The 21,148-nt window shown below is 48.2% G+C and overlaps 2 protein-coding genes across 4 annotated transcripts in view; both read right to left on the reverse strand.

Annotated features, from left to right (window-relative positions):
- Positions 1-1,746: 1,746 nt before the first annotated feature.
- Positions 1,747-5,760, reverse strand: LOC146768097 (uncharacterized). The gene has a single exon (XM_085563186.1). It carries the CDS (start codon positions 4,840-4,842, stop codon positions 1,753-1,755), a length of 3,090 nt encoding a protein of 1,029 aa, XP_085419312.1. The 5' UTR covers positions 4,843-5,760; the 3' UTR covers positions 1,747-1,752.
- Positions 5,761-9,445: 3,685 nt separating this feature from the next.
- XIRP1 (xin actin binding repeat containing 1) overlaps positions 9,446-21,148 on the reverse strand; it is a 36,058-nt gene continuing 24,355 nt past the window's right edge. For all 3 annotated transcript variants that reach the window (XM_085563172.1, XM_021555281.2, XM_085563163.1), the window contains one exon: positions 9,446-20,143. In XM_085563172.1, coding sequence (XP_085419298.1) covers positions 12,467-20,143 — 7,677 coding nt within the window. In that variant the 3' untranslated portion in view covers positions 9,446-12,466. The remainder of the gene's footprint in view (positions 20,144-21,148) is intronic.

Here is a 21,148-nt window from a genome sequence, read left to right on the forward strand (position 1 = left end):
ATCAGCGTGCAACAAGCTCAAGTCTTCAGGCTCACCCTGTTGTGTGTGGCTCATGGTCTTCCCTGCCATTTCTCAGCCCCCAGCTGAGGAATTTTCTGTGGCAGAGGTCCAATTTATGTCTATAAAACCTCCTTGAGAATGACCCAGACCCGAGTGAGTGCTAATGCAGATGTGACTCCTTCCTTAAAGCTCTTCTTCCAGCCATGACCAGACAGGCTCTTCTGAAGCCCTGGGAAAGCTTCAGTCCTTTGTCACCCTCAGATGACATTTCTCATGGAAAGATGTCTTCATAACTGTCTCCATCATCTAGGGCTGAGCGGGGCAATCCCACATGGTGGAGATCTCTCAGGGAGGAAGGCTGGGACAGTCCTGCAACTGCTCTTTGCTGCAGCCCCACTTGTGGGGATGCTCTCTGTCCAGCAGCTCTGCCCAGGTGGATCAGGAAGGCTTGCAAAGCCTCCTGAAAATGGAGAAGCCTCTGTCAGGGGCATCAGAGACCAGCAGGCCTCAGGGAAGGCCAGGACTGGACAGCTGGAAACCTGTACATCCATGTCAAGGACAGGGGAGGGGGAGCGTCCTAGAGAGAATTTCAGGAAGAGAAACCATTCTGGGAATGAGGCCTAGTGCAGGAAATAGAGCATTGATGCATTCATTCATGACTTGGCTTTTCTTACATCAGGAGTGGCAGTGGCTGGAGACCCCTTTGGACACCTCTGTTTTGGGCTGAATGGTGGGGAAATGGATTCCTACCCACTGACTGTGGTGTGTGGGTTTATGGGTGTCATCTGGTAGTGACATCTCATCTGGACCACCACTCTGAGCCCCTTTGCACAGGTGCCAGGGCCACCCACTTCCCACAGCTCCAGGGAGAGGTGTCTGATCTCTGAGCCTCCTCTCCACCACCAAGTGCTGCCTGGCCAGGTTTCAGGCACAGCTCTGAGCCACCAGTTCCTTTACCCTGAGCTCCTTGACCCACCCCAAGGTGAGACTGACTTCAGCATTTGAGGAATCATATAAATTTCAATGGTATCCCTTTTTTCCTTGATTTATGCTGATTGAGCAGTTTCCCTGCACAGAGCACAGATACTGCTTTGCAGTAGATGCAGTCATTAAGCAGCTTTATTCCTCCAGCAGATCTGACAGAGCCAGGGTTATTTTGGCACTGGTGAGGCAAAGAGATTGTTGGGGTACTATTTAATTTAATTTAATTATTTATTTTATTTATTATTGTATTATTTTATTTTATACTTCATTTCATTTTATATTTCATTTCATTTCATTTCATTTCATTCTATTTCAAAACTTAATCATTTTAACACCTTTATCTTTGTTTTTTTTTACAGGCAGCTGATTAAAACATGTGAATTGATATGCTCTATGACCCTCTTCAGAGTGCACATGTTCATGCTTTCACCCTCTGGGCTTTCTCTTGAGCTTGTTTATCATGAGTATAATTGTTAACTCCTATAGCATTTATGTTATGTAACTTATGTAATACATATGCAAAGGGCACTCAGGGAGGAGCAGAGAGCAGTGGCACAGGGAGAGCAGATTTAGCAATGTCCCCACACCCCAAGACTTCAAGACACCAGGGTTCATTTCCCTCCTCTGCCCTTCTGATCTTGGCAATCTCATTTCACTTTTCTTAGCTTATCATTGTACAGCTGATTTCAAGAATCACTTTTGATCCTGTATCAGCAAACTTGTGCTGAAGGGAGGGTTGTGTGTTTTTATTTAATATATTTTTTTAACCTATATAAAGAACTCCTTCTCTGAAAGGTCATAATTTAACATCTCCAGGTCTTCGGAAGACAGACTATCATAATCTTCTTTCTCTCCTGATGTTTTTCTGCTCCTGTTCCTTTTTTCAGAAGCCTCCTGGCCCATTTTGCTTGAATCAACATGAAAATGATCAAAGACACCCTGATTAGAGGTTTCAGAAACACAGCTGCTGAACATGTATGTTAAGGGACAATTGTCATCCTGTGTAGGGAGATGCTTTTTTGTGGAGCCTTCAGCACTGAGCCCCATTCCAAACATTTCTTCTGCTGCCTTTGGAGCCTGGCCTTGTGCATCCACCTGCTGCAGGAGTTCACAGCTCTGAATCCCTTCCAGGTCTCTCATATTAATCTCATCCTGCCCATCAAGAAGTGAGAGGCTGGAGGTGTCCCACAGCTCTAGGGAGATGTTTGTTTCTGATGAGATTTCCTGGAATAAAGCTGAAGGATTTGGATCAAAGAAAGGTGGAGTTTCTACCTCTGAGTTTTGCAAATCTGAATTTGGAGTTTCATTTGCTACACTGGGGAAATCTTGTCGTCCAGAAAAGAACAAGTTACTGTCCCCCAGAAAATCCATGTTGCTGAACTGAATCTCGGCATCCTTGGGTAACTCTTCTGAATTGCCTGGTGAAAAAAGTATCCCATCCTGTGCCACTGTGTCCTGGGCATCCAGGCTCAACAGGTTCTGGGTTCCTGGCAGATGAGCATCATGGTGATTCCCTTCCTTGGCAAGATTTGTGCTGTTGTCAGCTGCAGGCACAAGCTCTGGAGGAAGCTGTAGAGGGTTTGTTCCATGATTTGAGCTTCCTGCAGTTTCTTTCTGACTTTTCTGTGCTGGCATGAGAGGGGGCCAACAGCTGTCGTGTTGCTGCCAAATCTGACTATTTAAAGACTCTTGGTCATGAATGTCAAGTTCAGTTCTCTTATATTTATCATCATGTGACAGGGCTGTGCTGGGAGCTGGCAGCAGGACATCAGTCTCCTTGCCCTCAGCAGAGCCTGAGACTCCTCCAGAGCTGTTCTGGATGTGTTTAGAGAACACCTCCACCTTTCCAGGCTGTGGCAGCTGATCGTTCTTCGAGGCATTTTGCTTTGCTTGGTTGCAGGAGCTGAGGAGGCCCTGGGTCTTTTCTGTCCTGCCATCAATATTTGCTTGTTCCGAGGATCCTGCAGGTGTTTCTGCTGGACTCCGCTTCTTCTCTGAGGAGTGACCAAACAAAGTGGCAAGGGCTGACTGGGGTTTTGTGGGTTTCCTCTGGGTTGTTGCTTCTTTCCTGGGAGTTCTGCCTTTGTCTTCAGAGCCAAAAAGGGTAATGAAGGGGTTTTTCCCAAGCCTGAAACCTTTACCTGATATCTCTCTACAGGCTTGGCTGCTTCTGGCCTCCTTGCTCTGGGTCCCAGTCTGTGGCATAGTGCTTTCCCCTGGAAGTTTCAGATCCACTTTTTTTTCTTCTGGATGGCCTCTGCATTTGTCCAATGATGTATTTGGTTTGGAATATTCTGATGTCTTGGCTGGTTGCTCAGAAATGTGCAAGGTGTTTTCACTAAGAACTTCCCTGGATTCCTTTGACTTGGGGTTGTTGACTTCATCATGTGAGGGGCAAGGGGCACAAGTTCCTTTCAGAGTTGTGTCTCTTGGTACTAGAAAATCCTTGCCAGATGATTTAGTATCGTGTCTCCAAATACCCTCATGAGCGTTACTTTTCAGTGGGCCACTTGTGTCCTGAGGTTCTGTGTCTTCTAAAGAGGACACATTGTGACCATCTGTCCTGTCTGGACAACCAGCTGAAGAGACTCTGCTCTTTTCAGCTTCATTTTCCTGAGATGTATGCTCAGAACTGGGCTCTTCCAGAGTAGCTGACATAGTTACTGGTTTCTCTTCTTTTGTCTTCTCAAATTCTGCCCCTTCGCTCTCAGTTCCAGGCAAATCACTTCTGCTGGATGGCTGCATAGCTTCCCCCAGAGTTAATGGCATTTGTTTGCCAGGGAATTCTCTGGTGTTTGCCTTTGATTTCTCATTTGACATTTCAGTGATCTCAGGTGACACACCCGGCCCTCCTGGCTCCAGGGAACCAGAAGATACAGAAGAGGTCCTCAACACTCCAGAGGGCGAATGGGTTTGTTCAGCTTCATCTTCAGACAGATCAACATCCTCAGCTATACATTTCAACTCTATATTTGTGGTGTTTCTGGCTTTGGGCTCTCCTGGCACATGAATGGTCTGTGTGCTGTTCATTCCCTGTCCAAGGTGATGCTTGGCCCCTGCAGTATCTGGGGTGGCTGCGATCAGCTCAGGCTTGTCATCTGTGGTTGTGCCTCCTTCACTGGGTGTGCTCAGCGACCCACAGACCTTGTTTTGTGTCACTGGGACCTCTGTGGCAGTGAGAGGGCAGCCCCCTGTGCCCCCCGGGTACATCCTGGGGGTGGGTTTGGAGCTTTGGTGTGCGGGCTGGGGAGCAAGTGAGGCACGAGGCAGGGCTTTCACGGGCTCCAGGACGGGAGGGAGGGAGGCACAGGCAGGTCCAGCCTTCAGCTGGGCTTGGCCCTGCTGGATTGCAGCCACTCTCTGGGACACCTTCCCACCCTGCTTCCCTTCAGGCACATCCCCAGTCTCTTCACAGCCTCTCTGCTCTCTGCTCCTGGGCCAGGAACACGCCTGCTCTCTTTCCTTGGTGTAGGGGATTCCAGGTAAGAATCTTCCCTTTTCCACTGCTCCCTCCTGACCCCTGAGCACCATCCTGCCTGCCCTGCTGCCTGCAGCCTGGTAGGTTTGCAGGCTCAGTGCAGGCTTTTTCCAGGAGCACACTCCATTTCCAGCTTTCCTATCTACAGCCAAGGCTGGTTCTGAAGGTGGCCAGACCGTTCTGAGCTTGTTCCCTGCGAGGACAGCCCTGTTGTTCCTGTGCTCCGCCAGCTGCAGATCACACTGTACATTGTAGGATGTGGGTTTCTCTCTTGTTTCAGTCTTTTTGGCCCTGTTACACTCGTCCCAGGGCTGTGGTCCATGCTGAACCTGGTGGTGCTCCAGCCTTTCCATTTCACTTCTGCTTCCAGCCCCAGCCATCAGCTTGCAGTGGAGTTGGCAGTAAAACACCCCGTGGAGGGCAGCATAGTTTTGCAAGCTGGAAAACACACATTGGCAAGGCTGTCAGTGGCTGTGTGGGAGGGGAGCTGTGGCACTGATGCACAGGCTTTCAGCAAAATCATTTCTCAGTGGAGAAGGGAGGGAGGGGGTTTGAAGAATGAAACCTTTCAAAAGTAGTGTTGGCTTTCTCAGAATATGTTTGATTTTTCTTTCAAACACCAAAACAACTTGAAAAATTAAACATTTCCTTGCAATACCTCTGGGGGCTGTAGCCCAGATTATGTGCAAACCCCTTCTCATTTACAGGCCAGGGCATACCAGCACTTCATCTCTGCCCCTGTATGCACAGCGTGAACCTTATGGGTAAAAGTGACCAGGGCTCCCATGATACAACAACTGCAGGATGGGAGGAAGTGTCTGCAGAGCTGGAGGCAACAGGATTTCAAGCAGGCTCACAGGGGGTGCCTGTCTCTGGCACTGACAAACTAAAACAAGTCAGCATTGTGCCCTGGGGACAGGGAAGCCAACTATGTCCTGAGCTGCATGGCAAAGAGAAGTGAATGTTCCTCTATGTTTGACTTTTTTAGGATTCCATGCGGAGTACTTAATCCAGTTTTGGGCTCTTCATGGCAAAAAAGACATTTCTGTACTGGAAGGAATTCAGCAAAAAGCCACTAAAGTGGTGAGAGACCTGTGTCATCTGAGGAGAGGCTGAGAGCTGGGTTAGCCAGGAGAAGGTTAGGAGTTAGAAACTCACAGCTCTGTGTGTCTATTTTATGGGAGGTTATAGAGAAGACAGGGCTGGAGTGCTCTTGGAGATGGGCAGTGACAGGACGAGAGATGGTGGGAACAAGCTGTGGCACAGGGAATTGTGATGAGAGGCAAGAAAAGCCATTTTCACTGGTGGTCAGATGTTCAAATGGGGGCCCCAAGTGAGATTGTGTAACCTGCAGCCTTGAAGCCATTCACACCTCTCCTGGACATGTTCCTGAACTCCTGCCCTCCTTGGGCCTGAGAAGGATGGGTGCAGGCTTCCAGAGGTGTTTTCCAACCTACCTGGCTTGATGAGATTCTTGGGAACATGATTTGGTGCTGGACAGTGCTGGGTAAATGGTCGGACTCAATGATCTTAGAAGCCTTTTCCAGCCTTAATGATTTTATGAACATAGGAGGCACCCAAATGACTCCTCCAACAGCGTCTCCTATCAGTATTCCCAAACTGCAAATATTTATTGTAACTTCAGCTTACCCTGCACCACCATCCATGCAAATTCCTGATCCAGAGGTGTCTGCAGGCTTGAGGTGGGCAGACTTCATCCTCCAGTGAGGGAGAAGCAGATGAAATCAGGGAAACGCCTGCCCTTTCTCTCATTTCTTGGGTCCTGCTCTGTCAGAATTACCCTTGGACAAATCTGATGGAAAATACTTGGGCATCCCTTAAAAATAAATGCACCTGAGCCTGACCACTCACCTCAGCTTCCTCCCGCAGACCCGGCAGCAGAAACACGAGCGGTGCATGCAGACCTTGTCAGTGGCCACACGCTCCATGGGGTAGACAGGCTTCAGGCAGGAGGCACACATTTCTTCCAACATGGGCTGAAGAAGGAGAGACTGAGGTTAAATAACTGAACCATCACCACCTGGAAGCACATCTGCAAGGTAGTTTACTGAATCTCCTGCTTGCGTTGCTTTTTCTTGTTGTTCTCTTGCAGATCTATTGGGAGAGTTCAGATTCCTGTCTGACTCAAATTGCCTGTCATCTTGGATGGGTCAGTGTTAATTTTTAGTCAGCATAGAAAGACAGAACACCCTTGGATCTCTGATGAGAAAAATAATGTTCATTTGACTGAGAGTAAATGATTCATTCAGTTGAATTCAGTGAGGTGAGAAATGTTGCTCTGACTCAAAAACTCCTGGAATCACTGGTATCTTATGGCTGCTCACACAGATATAGTCCAAACCCTGGAAAGGCAGCTCATATCAGCGTAAAGCTTCCACAGCTTCATGGATCTGGTAGTTTACTCCACTGTCTTTACTCTCTGGATTGTGCTGTGTGCCACAACCTGATTCCCCAAACATCTCTTTGTGTGGAAAGCCCAGAGAATCTCTCTGGAACTCATTGCCAGCACCAGCCACAGTAGTGGAGAGAGCAGTGGGGGAAAGAATCTTGGCTATCAGCCGAGCTGTAGAAATAGCTGCAGGTATTCTGCATGGCCAAGTGACCCAGAGCATGCAGGTGGCAGCGAGGATGTCTCTGTGCTCCCCTCCCTGTGGTGCAAAGCAGGGGCTCAGCTGGTGAGTTCAGCTGAAATGCAGGTCTTTCCAAAGCCCCAGAACCAGCACAGCTGGGCCCAGCCCAACTCTGACAGATCAGTGCTCACCCTCACATCAGGGCAACTCTGCCTCTTTGTATGGAGCTTATTTGCCACAGTTTTGCTGGGGCTCTCTGATCCCTCTGGCTTTCCCCCATATGTTCCTACGCTGGTTTGCAGCATTTTCAGCTCAAAGAAAAGGCAAGTTCACTTTCTGCTTTTATGTGGAGAGGCTGATGGCCAGATTTTAGCTGTGACCAGAGTAAACAAGTTGGCATCCAGAGAAGCTGTGGATGCCCCTTCCCTGGAAATGTTCAAGACCAGATTGGGTGGAGCCTGAGCAACCTGATCTAGTGGAAGGTGTCCCTGCCCATGGCTTTGAAATTAGATGATCTTTAAGGTCCCTTCCAAACCAAAACATTCTCTGGCTGTGTTTCAATGAAACAGAAAAGATGTTTCTGTATCTCAAGAGATGAGCGGACATGAACAAGAACAAGACAGGGAATGAAACCTTGTCTTTTGCTTGCAACAGACACTGGGGGAACCAATTTTTAACTTCTTAACTTTTTAACTTTTAACTTCCATTTTTCTGAACATACCATTAAGGCCAAGTCATCTCTGTTTTCCTGTGAAGACTTTCAAGAAGATGAGTTTAACATCTTGAGGTTTCTTTCTTTCTTTCTAGAGGGAAGCATGTAAGCAAAATCCCTGTCTTTCATTCAGTCTGAAATGATCCCAGCACCCCTCTGCTCTTCCAGTCCTTTGCAGAGAGCAAACCATAGGTCTGTGACTACAGCAGTAATGTGTATCTAAACTCCCAGTATTTTCAGTGGAGGTCCTGTTAAGGCAGTCTAAAGGTTCTAAAGAATCTAAAACATCTACTCTGAAACAGGCCCGTGTAGTTGTACAAAATCAATCTGTCTGCAAGGTTTCACCAGTGTGACTGCAGAACTTCCTCTGATGGTGAAGAGCTCTCACCCAGCACAGAGGTCTGTGTCCTGGCAGAGAAGAGAGTAACTTAACATGTCTGTGTTATATAAGAAAAAAAATTATTTCCTTTAATCATGAGCAAAGAAGGAAGAAGAGCTGTTTAGCAAACAAGCAGGATCTCTCCTCTGAGCTGGGAATGAATGTCTGAACTCCTGGAGTGCGGGGTAACCTTTTATAGGTGATATTGGTCTCTTTCATAGGGGATTTATTTTCAATGATCCTTGTCTGGCACATGACAAACACTCCTGCTCTTCAGAGGTGTAGCTGTCAATGGTCTGGAAGATAGAGAGGTGATTAGAAGCAATTGAATGGCACCGTGGGCAAGGAAATTATCCTAAGGCTTCTGTGGAAAGCAGTTACAGGGTGTTCCTGGAAGGCTCTTCCAGCACACTGCTGATTACTGCAGTGCTGAAAGCTGCAGCTGGATTATGGCTTATCAGGTGCTGCCTTTTTTCCCTTGTGTGAATGAAAACCTTTATATAGCAGGGGAGGTCAGCCTGAAAATGCCTGTGTTATTGATAAGCAGAGAAGCTGGGGAAGGGTGAGGAGCACAGGGTTTGTGAGGAGCAGCTGAGGGAGCTGGGGAGGCTCAAGGGGCACCTTCTCATTCTCTTCAGCTCCCTGACAGGAGGGTGCAGCCCAGTGGGGGTTGTCTCTTCTCCCACGTAGAAAGTTATAGGACCAAAGGAAATGGCCTCAAGTTGTGCCAGGGGAGGTTTTGATTTGGTGTTGGAAAATATTTCCTCACAGAAGGGTTTGTCAGGCTTTGGAGCAGGCTGTCCAGGGCAGTGGTGGAGTCACCATGCCTGGAGGGATTTAGAAGTTGTGTAGATGTGGCACCTGGGGACAGGGTTTGGTTGCATGTTGGTAGTGCTGGGTTGATGGCTGGATTTGATGGTCTTAGCTTTCCCAACCTTGATGATTCTGTGATTCCGTGGTGAGCATGAATCTTTCAAACTGAAGACTGTGTCCTCAGGGAGGCCAGGGACTGACAGAGCTGGGAAGGGCAGTACTGTTTGTGGGCACTTCAAATGAAGCCTGTTTCCTGTTCACTGCTGCAAAAGAACCAAACCTGTAGCTGGACTTGTCCTTTGATCCCTCAAGGAGGTAAAGTTCTGACAAAACCTCCTGTCCTCTGCCTCCTGGTCCAGATAACTCTCCCATCCTGCTTACTTTTGAAAACATCTGCTGTGTGAGAATGCAGAGACCCACCAGGGCAAAGAACAGTGAACAATGTCATGTCTTGTACCCCAAAATCACAGAAAATCTGTGACAGCTCATTTGGGATCTGAAAGTTTGTATGTTTTATTATTGCTGGTTTATTATTGCAAAGTCTGAAGTGCGGGGAATGTGAACTGATCCTTCAGCTTGTGTTTGAGTTTCAAATTTTTGCATTTGTTTTTTCTCTCCAGCTCTTTCGGTGTCTCAAGGAGCCATGTATGGTGCTGAAATAATGCAGCATCTGTCTCCTCATCATATTTCAGTTTCTAGCTGATGGTAATACCATGAAAGAAACATGTCTTAAATGATCGTAGCCTCATAAATGGCTCTTTGAGACATTTAAAAATTCTGTAAAACCAGAAACACAAACAATAAGATTGGCATTTTAAAGCAGTGGCAGTGCAGGATATTTGGGTTTATTTGAGTTTATGTGGAATAATTTTCATTGCCCAAATAACCTGGATGCAGCTTACTAAAATTGTTTCACAGTCCTTCAAGAGAAATAAAACAAACGTGTGATGGAAGCTGAGATAGAAACAGACAGGGAGAAGAAAGGAGTGTTGAAAAAATTTTGAAGATGATCTCCAGATAACTAAGTCTCCCTAATTTTTGTGACTGGTCCTACTAAAGGAATTGGGAAGGTCTAAGTAGGTTTTTTTTTTTTTTTCTGATTGCCTGAAAATAGATCTGCTCACTTTATTATGATCTGCTGTTCCAGTTCAGCCTTCACTGTGGAATTGAAAATGATGTCCCTATTCTTCTTTTGGCATGTCTTTCAAATTCATGGGGTTTTGAGATACAAATCAATGCACTCTGGTAATGTACCTCTTTTCTGGGGAGGAAGCAGAACTCCAGCATGGTCTAGAACACCTTGAACAAGGTGCTTATAAGGCAAGATGACAGCTGCTATTTAAAACCTAACTATGGGCTTAGGGACATGGAGTGGTAGACTCTGAACTGTCCCTTCCTCTCCAGTGTCCTGCTCCTAATTCCTTAGTGTGGGCTCTTTCTCCTCAGAGCAAAAAATGCAAACATTAACTGTGATAACTTACTTATTTTTTTTAAATGAAATTACTGTCCCATTCTCAGATAAACTTATGGACTGAGCAATCAGATGTCTGCCTGTAGGTCAATCAGAAGAGGTACAGTCAGACCCAGAGGTTGGCAGTCTAAGTGTGAGCCAGAGTCACTCAGTGACTGCGAGTCCTGTGGGCAGTTTTGGTCACCACAATACAAGAGGGACAAGGGAGGGCAGCAAAGAAGGTGAAGGGCCTTGAGGAGAAGCTGTGGGAGGAACAGCTGAGGACACTTGGTCTGTTCAGCCTGAAGAAGAGGAGACTGAAGGGAGATTCATTGCATTTACAACTTCCTCGTGAGGAGGAGGGGCAGACACTGATCTCCCCCCTGTGTGACCAGTGACAGGAACTGAGGGAATGCCCTGAAATTGTGTCAGGGGAGATTTATGTTGGATGTCAGGAAAATGTTCTTTCCCCAGAGGGTGGTTGGGCACTGGAGAAGGTGCCCAGGGGAGTGGTCACAGCACCAGCCTGAGCTCAAGAAGTGTTTGGACAATGCTGTCAGCCACATGGTGGGATTTTTGGGGATTTCTTGTGCAGGGCCTGGAACTGGACTCAATGGTCCTTGAGGATACCCTCCAACTCTGAATATGCTGTGATTCTGTGAGAAACAGTCCAGTCTCTCCATGGGCTCCTCACATTCCCCCACGCCTGGAGTGAACTCCTTGCCACCCTCCCACCTCTGAGCTCAGTGTGAGGTAAGTTGAGGCATGGCAGTGAGGAAGGGCTGGTCATCAGCTGCTCCTCCTTGTAAAGCTTGTGGGGGTCCAACACCTTAGCTGCCTTCTCCCATGGGGGTTAGGGACATGGACCAGACCTTTCCTGATCCTACCCAGAGTCCTGGAGTGGGGGGTCTGTATCACCCTGGACTCATTTTTCAGATAAGAGTATGAACACTTTGCTGCAGGGCTGATGATCCACCCACGGTGTAAAGCAGATGTAGACCAAGTCCCTCCAGTGATGTCCATCAAGAGATGATTTTTAGGTATTTTCAGAGGAAACAAGCACTGAACAAAAGAAACTCAACCAAACCAAATTATTTTTAAAGGTAAAGTTTACCATCAGAACGCAGCAATAGAAGTTAAAAAAAAACCACAAAAGATCTAAAATCTTGAGTTGAGAATGTACAAAACAAAGTCGTAATAAGAAAAATTGCTTTACAAAGTCTCCAAATGAATTTAAACAGTAAACACGTAGGAAAGCATGGAAAATCTAAACTAAGGGTTTTGTGTATACTGAGTAATAAATTACAATTCTAGAAAGAAATAAAAGAAAGCAGTAACCATTCTGACTTGAGAATCTTTTATAGCCTCTTTCTTTGGGGGAATGGCATTGATAGTAGCTGTAGGTCTTGCCTTTACAATTTCCAGTATCATCAAACACTTTCTAGGAACTGAAAAACAAACTGATAAATAACTCCCCCAAGTCCAAGAGTGACAACAACTCAAGATTTTTTTTTTTCCTTTTCTTTTCTTACTGGCTAAGAGAAAACCTATCCAACCTACCCATCAATATGAGCTTGTGTATATATATGTGTATGTGTGTGTGTGTGTAGGATGCCCTCCTTAGATAAACAAGGTACCATAAAGGTGTTTGTTTGCCTATGACCAGATTGATTTGTTCTTTAATTGATCCTACCTATCCTTCCTTCTGCATTAGTTCAGAGAAGCCTGATCCAACACCTCCAACCACCCCCACCAAGCATTCTAGAGGAAGTACCCTAAGGTGCTCATGGATGGATTTTTCCCTTGTGCTTCTAACAGTGCCAGGACTCTGAGTTGTGGTGCAGCACCAAGTCTGTTGGGTTGGCCAGATGAGGGCTGTTCTCCAGTGTCAAGGCAGGCTGCACTTGTCCTGTCAGTGTTCAAACACCAAGACGATGACCCTGAGAAGTCCTTAGGGTGTAGGTAAAACCCTGTATGTAATGTGGATAAAACAGGAGAAATGTTTATCGTGGCCTTTCTCTTTTGTCATATACAGTCCACTCTTGTTCTCCAGAATCTCCTATTTCTTTGGCTTGGAGTTGCCAAAGGTGACAAAGACCACTCCTGGCTCCTGAAAATTCCCATTGGTGTGGAAGTCTTCACCTGGGCTCTTTGAGTACCTCCGAAACACAGGTGAAGCAGATGCCTCATACCGGGGATGAGAAACCACATCGCGTGTGGAAGACGTTTGTGTCTCGGATTGCTTGGTGACCGTGGTGGATGAAGTGATGATTTTGTTTCCAAACTGGTCCATTTCCTCATACTGCTCCATGACAGTCCGGGTGGCTCCGTAGAGCTTGGACCCATCGGGCCCTGTCTGCAGCTCCAAGATGCTTTTCTGCCTCCGTGGATTTTGTGGGCTGGAGCGGTATTCCGAAAAGCTGCCTTTCTTCCCACAGTGGCAGCTGTCTTTGGAGGTGTCTGGAGAACACTTCTCTTTGTCGCTGCTTGCATGGTTGGCATTGCCAAGCGTGTGCTGTTTCATGGAGCTCAGCCCAGGTTTTGTTTGGACGGGGTCTGATCTCTTCTCTAAGGGTTTTGTGTCGTGCCCAGCAGACCCTGCTGAGGGGTGGTTATAGGAGCCAAGGCTGTTCTGAGCAAAAGCCTCCCTCTTTGCTGGAGAGTCAAGACAGTCTGGTGAAGGGCCATCCTGGGGGGAATGTGCTGTCCTGGGTGATTCTGCTGGCTTCCTGGCAGCAGACTCAATGGAGATGTAGGAAGGTGAGGAGGGAGAGTTGACACGAGACTGAATGAGGCGGGGGACCCCTAGCTCTCTCTTGGCTGCCTCTGTCTTTTCTGCCACCTTTGCACTTTCCACAGATGCTGCTTCCCCTGTCTCCACCATGACTTCCTCTTGCCTGGCTTTGCTTGAAACAATGCTGATCTTACGGATATTGCTACTGCTCACGGAGCTTTGGGCGCTCCCCAGAGACTCCTTGAACAGCCCTGAGAGCCCTGCAATGTCTGACTCAGACTTGAGATTAGAAACTGAATAAATAGCTTTCTTGATGGCCTCCTCGATGTCCTGGATGCGGGCAAGTGTCTGCTCCTTCAGGTGGAGAATCTCAGCACTTGCTCGCTCCAGGTCCTCAAAAACCAGATCCACTGAGGAGACACTGTCAGCGTCCTCCTTTGCCTCAGCCTTGTCCTGTTGCTTGGCCTTCTGGCGCACAACCCACTCGGGGACCTTCTCAAAGAAGCTCTTGAGAGCTTTCACATCCACTTTGCTTGTCTCCTCCTCAAACTCCCTCACTCGGGTCAAGATCTCTTGCAGCTGCTCCTGCCTCCTGAGGTTCTCAAAGATCTCCATCGCCTCCTTGACATTGCCTTTCATGATCTCCTCCTTGTGTACTGACAACCTCTTCCGACGCTCATCTTCCGTTTCTCTCTTTTTTTTCTCTCTCATAACAACCTCTGGCTTCTCCTGGGCAGGTGTCTCTGGCTCCCTGTCAGGACATTTCACTTGCCTGCTGTTTCCCTGCTGGTGCTCCTCAAAGGAGTTAATTGACTGCTGATGGAAGGACATTGAATGAGACATTTGCCTCCTCTCATGCACCTGCTGCACAACTCTCTGACTATCCCACAATCCATAAGAATTAGATACACTTTCCCTTTCCACCTTGGATGAGGCGTTTTGTGCAGTGCCATCTCCTATTTTTGGAGGGCTGTTGTGACCCACAGGGGAGGTGCTTGGCTCAGTTTGTCCTGGCACATCCTGTGTCTGTGATCTGCCAGGACAGGCTGGAGATGTCAGCGAAGAGCACCCATTCTTCTCTCGGCACAACTCCATCTGCCTTTGAGCCACCTCGCCTGGGCATCTCCCTGGAGCAGCTGCTTTATCACTCATCATTCCCTGCTTGACTTCAAAACCAACCACTCCATTTTTCATTGGCTTTGAGGCCATAGCACTGTCTGGTTCTACCTTTCCTTGTCCTCCTTTGCTGGCCTTGTACCTTTCTTCTGCTATTTGGAGAGGGGTTTTGGCAGTGTATTTTGGCAGCTTTCTCTCTGGGTTTATACCCTGAACTGTGACAGACTTCTTCACCGATGTCTCTAAATTGCAGCATTTTGCTTGAACCTCCTCATAACCTGATTGTTCATGAACTTCCATGCAGCTTAATCCCAGCGCTGTGGGGGAAGGCTTTGGCTTGTTGATCTCCCTCAAGCCTGAAGGTTTTGGAGGCAGGGGTGGAGGGATGGGTTTTGTTGATCTGCTTGTGCTGTAATTTGCAGAGGCAGAATGTGCCTCATGTAAGAGGTGTTCAGGTTTTGGAGGGGGAACAGGTTTTTTCCTGGGTGGGACAGTAGTTTCTGGTTTTGGAGGAGTCTTGGGCTTCTCTGCAGGACTCTGGTCACTGGGTTTACAGGACAGAGAAGGGATAGGAGGAAGAGGGGTCTGGAGTAGTGCAGAACATCCTGGGGTTTCATCTTTGCTGGTTGGTAGTGGAAGGACACCTTCTCTTGCTGCTTTAGTTGAGGGTGGGCAATGATCTGCTTTCATCACAGCAACTGAGGGAGGAGGAGGAAAGTCATTATCAGCCTGTGACCCTGAAGCCACTACAGCAGTCTTGTTACTAGCGAGTTGAGTCTCATTTTTCTTTTTACACACAGAATAGGACTGCCCTGCATTTCTGTATATCATAGCAGCTTTAAAATCCCCTCTGGAGACATTAACATTAGACTTTTCCAGCGACTGAAGTGTGGCTTTTAAATTACCTCGGACAACATCCTCCTTTTCTACCAGGCGCTGTTCTGTGGCGGCACTTTGCAGTGCTCTGATAGCTGTCTGCACATCCCCTCTGACACCAACATCTCTTTCTTCTTGCTCTGATTGCTCTTTGTAATCAGACTCAACACAAGGGTTTATATAGGTTTTCACGGGTGTGGCAGTATAAAGGCCATCCTTAATGCTAAAATCTCTACTGGGCACAACTTGGATTTCCTGGCTCAATAGTTGTCGTCCCTGTACTTCCTCAGAAGCACTGACCTTTTTGTGTGATGCTATGCTCTTCTGAGACACGCTTGTGTGGGTCTTGGATGCCTCCTGGACTCTAGTGGTGGTGGTCCTGGTGGCAGTGCTGCTGCTCTCCTGCTTGGTGGATGAAGAGTCCTGTTGGTGTACGGTCGATTGAAGGGTCGTGGTCCCCTGTGAGCTGACTGTCTGCTGCCTGCAGGCTGTGTGCACCTCCTCCCTGTTCCTCTGGAACTTGCTCTGAACGTGGTGCTGAATGTTTTTTGCTTCTGCTGTTGCCAGCCTCAGGCTTTGCATTGCAGCTTGGAGATCAGTCCCCAGAGCCTTTTCTTCTGGCTGAGTCTGGCTGGCTTCCCCAGGCACTACACTCTGCTGTTTCCCATCCACTTCTGCCCTCTGAGCTGTCACTTGTGTTGGAAATGTGCCTTGTATCATAGATTTTGGTTCCTTCAAATGGGCAGTGGAGGCTTCTTCTTTCTCTGCCTTCTTGCTGGCATCAGCAACCCTTTGGATGGATTTTGTAGTCACCTTAAGCCCTCCGGAAAGAACTTCTTCCTTTCCCATCGCTGTGGGCAGGGGTTTTCCAAGACATTGCACAGTGGTGCCTGCTACACCTGCTGCATGCACAGCCTCTCTCTCTAACACACCCTCTCTGCCCATGCTTTCACATGCAAATCCCTTTTTTGCTCCCTCCATAGCCCCTGGCTCCCCTCCTGCAATTACTTTCTCCATTTGTTCTTTATTTGTCAAGACATGCACATTAGGCCCCTGCACAACCCGTGGGCTGCTCTCATCTGCACCCTCCTCCTCTGCTTGGGAAGAGATGAGGGATTGTATCTCTGACTCCTCCTGGAGATTCTTCAGATAGCTGAGGTCTCCCTTCTCAATGCAGCTCGCAAAAAGTTGGACATTTCCTTTTTCATTGTCCTCACGCTTGACGGTGGCTGCTGCTTTCTGCTCCTGAGAAGAAGCCAACAAATTCCCAATTGTTGACTTCACATCTCCCTTGACGACTTTCTGCTGGACAGAACGGAACAGGAGGGAGTAGAGAGTCATCTTCAGTGATCCCGACTTTGTCTCTTGTAGGACTATCCCCTTTTTGATGGAAGCATCTTGACTGAGGAGACCCTGCAAGGCCTTGGCTACGTCTCCACTCAAGTCCTCTTTGCCTTTAACAGCTTCACTCTGGTCCAGCAGCTGCAATGGGCTTACTTTGATCTTGCCCTCTCTGTCCTCCTCCACCAGCATACTCTGTGCTTCCACATTGGTCCTGTGCAGGAGCTGCAGCATAATCCTTTGCAAGTGGCCACCCACAATCTCCTCTTTCAGGATCTCTGGAGCCCCTGGGCTGCTGAGCTGGTACTTCACCATCTTCACACTCTCCATATCATTAGCTTCAATGAGGATCCCATCATGCTGGATAGCCTGGCAAGTGCAGAGAGTCTCTAAAGTCTCCTTCATGGTTCTTTCTTTCAGTTCTATTTCTATGTTACCTTCAGAAGCACTAAATTTATCTAGAGGCGTGCTCTCAAAGAGCCATGTTGTGCTTTTCACGTCTGCACGAGGGATCTCTTCTTGGGCCCCAGTGCTGGCCGTCACCTCTGTGTCCTTAAGGGTGTCCATGGGCTGGGTTTCAAACAACCAGGTGCAGCGTTTTACATCCCCTTTCTGGCTGTCCTCTCTCTGCACTGTGCTCATGGATGAGCTTCTCTCTGCATCCCCGTACAGGGAGTCCACGGGATGGTTCTCAAAGAGCCAAGTGGATGTCCTCACGTCACCCCGCTGCACGTCACTGACACTGACCATCCTCACGTACTTCTTCTGGCCCACTTGCTGGGACTCAAAGAGCTGCTTGTTTGACTGAACATCTCCCTTCTGCACATCATCCACTGTTCTGGGCACAGACAACTTTCCCCCTGAGAAAGAGTCAAGAGGCTCTGTCTCAAACCTCCACCGTGCAGTTTGGACATCTCCTTTCTTGATGTCCTCTTGGGTGACAGCCCTAATCACAAACACTTCTTCTTCCTTCTTGATCTGATCCAGGGGCTTAGTTTCAAACAACCACCGGGCACCTTTCATGTCACCTTTCATGATTTCTTCTTTCTGCACTGAAGTGACCTCATGGTATCCTCCCTCTTTATCCTGGATAGCGTATAAAGGTTGGCTTTCAAAGAGCATTGTGCAGGACTTGACATTAGCTTTGCTCATGGTGTCTTTCTGGATCTTCTGGAGTTCTGTCTCGTCCACTTTGTCATGGATTTGGTCAAGGGAATAGGTCTCAAATACGAACCTTTTCCCTCCAACATCTCCCCCCTTGGCATCCTTTTCAGGAGGTATTTCCTGGATGCCCTCAGAGTTGTCCTTCAGGGTGTCCATGGGGTAGTTCTCAAAGAGCCACGTGAACTTGTGCACAGACCCAGCTTCAATTGTTCCAGCATCCTTCTGGGATTTTGACTTGGTGACTGTGTCCAAGGGCTTGGCTTCAAAGAACTCTTTCACTCTGGACACCTCTCCAGACTGGAACTCCACACGACTAGAGTACCGCATGGTTTTTTTCCGGTCGGCTTCACTAGCAGTGCTGCTGCCCAAGGGTTCAGTCTCAAACAGGTGTCGGACAGTTTTGACGTCCACTCCCTGTAATTCCTCCTGACTGTAGGCCTTACTGACTTGCAAATACTGCTCCTCCTGGCCTTTCAGGGAGTCCAGGGGCTGAGTCTCAAACATCCATGTGTAGGACTTCACATCAGCCTGGGGCGTGCTGCCCTCCTCCTCCTCCTGCTTCTTCTCAGCCTTCTCATACAGGGTGTGCATGGGCTGGGTCTCAAACAGCCACCGGCAGGTCTTCACATCCCCCTTCTGGGAGATCTCCCGCTTTACTGAGGGATGCTTCTCCCCTTCCGTGGCTTGGAGATGAATGACATCCATGGGCTGAGTTTCAAAGAGCCACTTGGCTGTCCTGACATCACCAGCCACCACCTCTTGCTTTGTGATCCCCCGTATTATGTCCACTTTCTTGATGCTTTCATCAAACTGGTCCAGAGGCCTGGTTTCAAACATCCACTTGTAGTTCTTGACGTCACCGCTGATGATCTGCTCTCTGCTTACAGAGGTGACTTCGTGGAAATTGCCAAAGCTATCCTTGATGGCATACAGGGGTGTTGTCTCAAACAGGATTTGGTTGGCTTTGACGTTGCCAGCTGGAATCTTCTCCTCCTCTTCTTTGGTGTTTGGCTCAGCATCAGCCTGCTTAATGCTGTCTAAGGGGAGAGTCTCAAACAGGGTCTTGAAAGATTTCACATCCCCTTTCACTACCTCTTCCATGCTGGTGGCTGGAACTTCTTCCTCAAATGCCTTGGAGATACTGCCAAGGGGACAGGTCTCAAAGACATGTTTTCTTTGCTTCACATCTCCCTTCTCCTCTGCTGAAAGCTCTACTTTCTTCAAACGTCCCACCTCAAAATTGTCTTTCAGGGTTTCCATTGGCTGTGTTTCGAAGAGCCAAAGTGTAGACTTCACGTCACCTCCAATGACTTGTTCTTTGGCTACAACACTTTCTGAAGCTTCTCCTTTCAAGGAGTCAAGAGTCTGAGTCTCAAAGAGCAATCGTTGTTTAGTGACGTCTGCTCCTGTGACAAAATCTGTTGAAGCCTTGAAGCCCTGTTCTTCAACTGTGATTTCTCTGATGGCATCCAGAGGCTGAGTTTCAAATATCCACCTTGCACCACTGACATCCGGCCTTCCAATTTCTTCCAGTGAAATCCCACGGATTATCTGCACTTTGGAAGTGTCCTTGTTGATGGTGTCAAGGGGCTGGGTCTCAAAGAGCCAGCGAGCCGTCCTGACTGCATTGGTCTGAATTTCTTCTCGGCAGACGGACTTGATTTCATGGATAGTCCCACTTTTGTCCCTGATGGCACAGAGGGGCTCTGTTTGGAAGAGCCTGACAGTCTTCTTAACATCACCTTTTAGCTCCTGGATTTCTGACTTGAGTTGTAGGATGCTCTTCTCCTCCACTGAGGAGCAGTGTCCTATGGCATCCAAGGACTGTGCTTCAAAGAGCTGTTTGGCTCCTTTCACGTCCCCTCCCTGGACAGGCTCCTTGAGGACTGCCTCCTGCACCTCGGTTTCATCTGAATACAGTTTATTTAATGTGTCCAGTGGTTGGGTTTCAAACAGCCACCGGGCAGTGCGAACATCCCCTCTGGCAAGGTCTGTTTCCGACACCTTGGCTGATGCTGACAGGTTGTATCCATTTATGGACTGGCTTTCAAACCTCAAGGATGTGCTTTTCACATCCCCACTGGGAATGATCTCTTCTTCTGTCAGCTTCTTCGTGGCTTGATGGTCCCCAATGGAGTCAAGTGCCCAGTTCTCAAAAATCCAGCGCATGGACTGAACCTCTCCTGGGAGAACTTTATCCAGGTTCACGGAGGCCTGTGCATTGGGATCCTCAGTGTTAAGCATCTCTGCCAGGTCCTCAGTCACAGCTTCTTCCAGGTTCTTCCTGAGCTCGGGGTGCATGTGCCTGTAGAGCCTCTTCAGCTCATTCACCTGGCGCTGCTGGTAGAACTTGGAGAAGGCTTGCTTTGGAGGAGGCACAGGGAGTGCATTGAGATCCTGGCCCCCTGGAGCGACGACCTGCACTGAGCCAACGGCTGGAGGGGGAGGCAAGTCATCTTCCATTTTCTGGATGGCAACTTTAGATGACTTCTGAGCCTCTGACATCTTTGGGGAAACAGTTTTAAACGTCAGCATCACCTCTCACCCCCCATGCCCGTGGCTGTTAATGGAGTGAATGGCAAAGGGAAAAGCCAGCAGGGGAAATCCGTGCACCCAGTAAGCTCCATACCTTTGGTTCAGTAGCACACAGCACTCCAAAACATCACATCACTGCACACGCTCCAGGCTTGGTGTTAGCCCTGGTTCCACAGCAAAGTGAGGTCTCTAATCCAGGTGAGGTGGTTAGTCTACAATTCCCAGGATTCAGTCCAGCTAGAGCACAACACAGGTGCCCAGTTTGGGCTATGTGACCAAGAGAGAATGACCACAAGAAGGATAAGTCTGACTTAGGAAAGTCAGTGAAAAGTTAACTTCTCTCTCCTTCTGGCCAGTGTCCAGAGATGTTTGTGTCCCTGGCTGAGGACCTGCAGGGAACAAAAGATCTGGGTGCAGGAGAAAGCCTCTATTTGTGAAAGGGTCTCAAGAAGAAAACAGGGAGAAGGAACCAAAGTGTCACACAGAGCTGATGAGGTTGGCTGGTGAGGTAACATGATGAGCTTTGGTAGCACTATGGGTACCCACTCACTGCTCAGGAGGGAGGACTTGGGGGAGGATGTTCATCTGATTAATGATTTCTTCTGTTGCACTCAGAAGCGTGCCCCATTTGCACAAGAATAGATGAACATTTACACTGTTGGAGATTTAAGTAAAGCCCTTCTGACTTGCAGACTTGTACAGGCACGAGGCTAACTAAGGTTTGCAAACTGCTGGAATCTGTACACCAGATGCCTGAGGAGGAAAAACAAGGCTGAGAGACCAGAGACTGGGGGTAACACCTATAGCTGGGGGCCAGGAAAGTTAGACTCAGAGCCTGTAGTTTATACTCAGTCAGGCTGAGCTCATCTCAAATTCACAGCAGTGTTGATACAGAAGTGAACAGAGTGGGCTGTGGTTGTCCAGTCTCCCTCTGAGTCTCCATTTTTGCTATTTTTTTCCTCAGTTTGTGCATCC

Source organism: Lonchura striata, chromosome 2, assembly GCF_050655825.1.
Source record: "Lonchura striata isolate lonStrDom1 chromosome 2, ASM5065582v1, whole genome shotgun sequence".
NCBI lineage: Eukaryota > Metazoa > Chordata > Aves > Passeriformes > Estrildidae > Lonchura > Lonchura striata.

Excerpts from the sequence above, each read along its gene's own strand:
- LOC146768097 (XM_085563186.1), bottom strand. The coding sequence starts at position 4,842 with ATGGCTGGGGCTGGAAGCAGAAGTGAAATGGAAAGGCTGGAGCACCAC.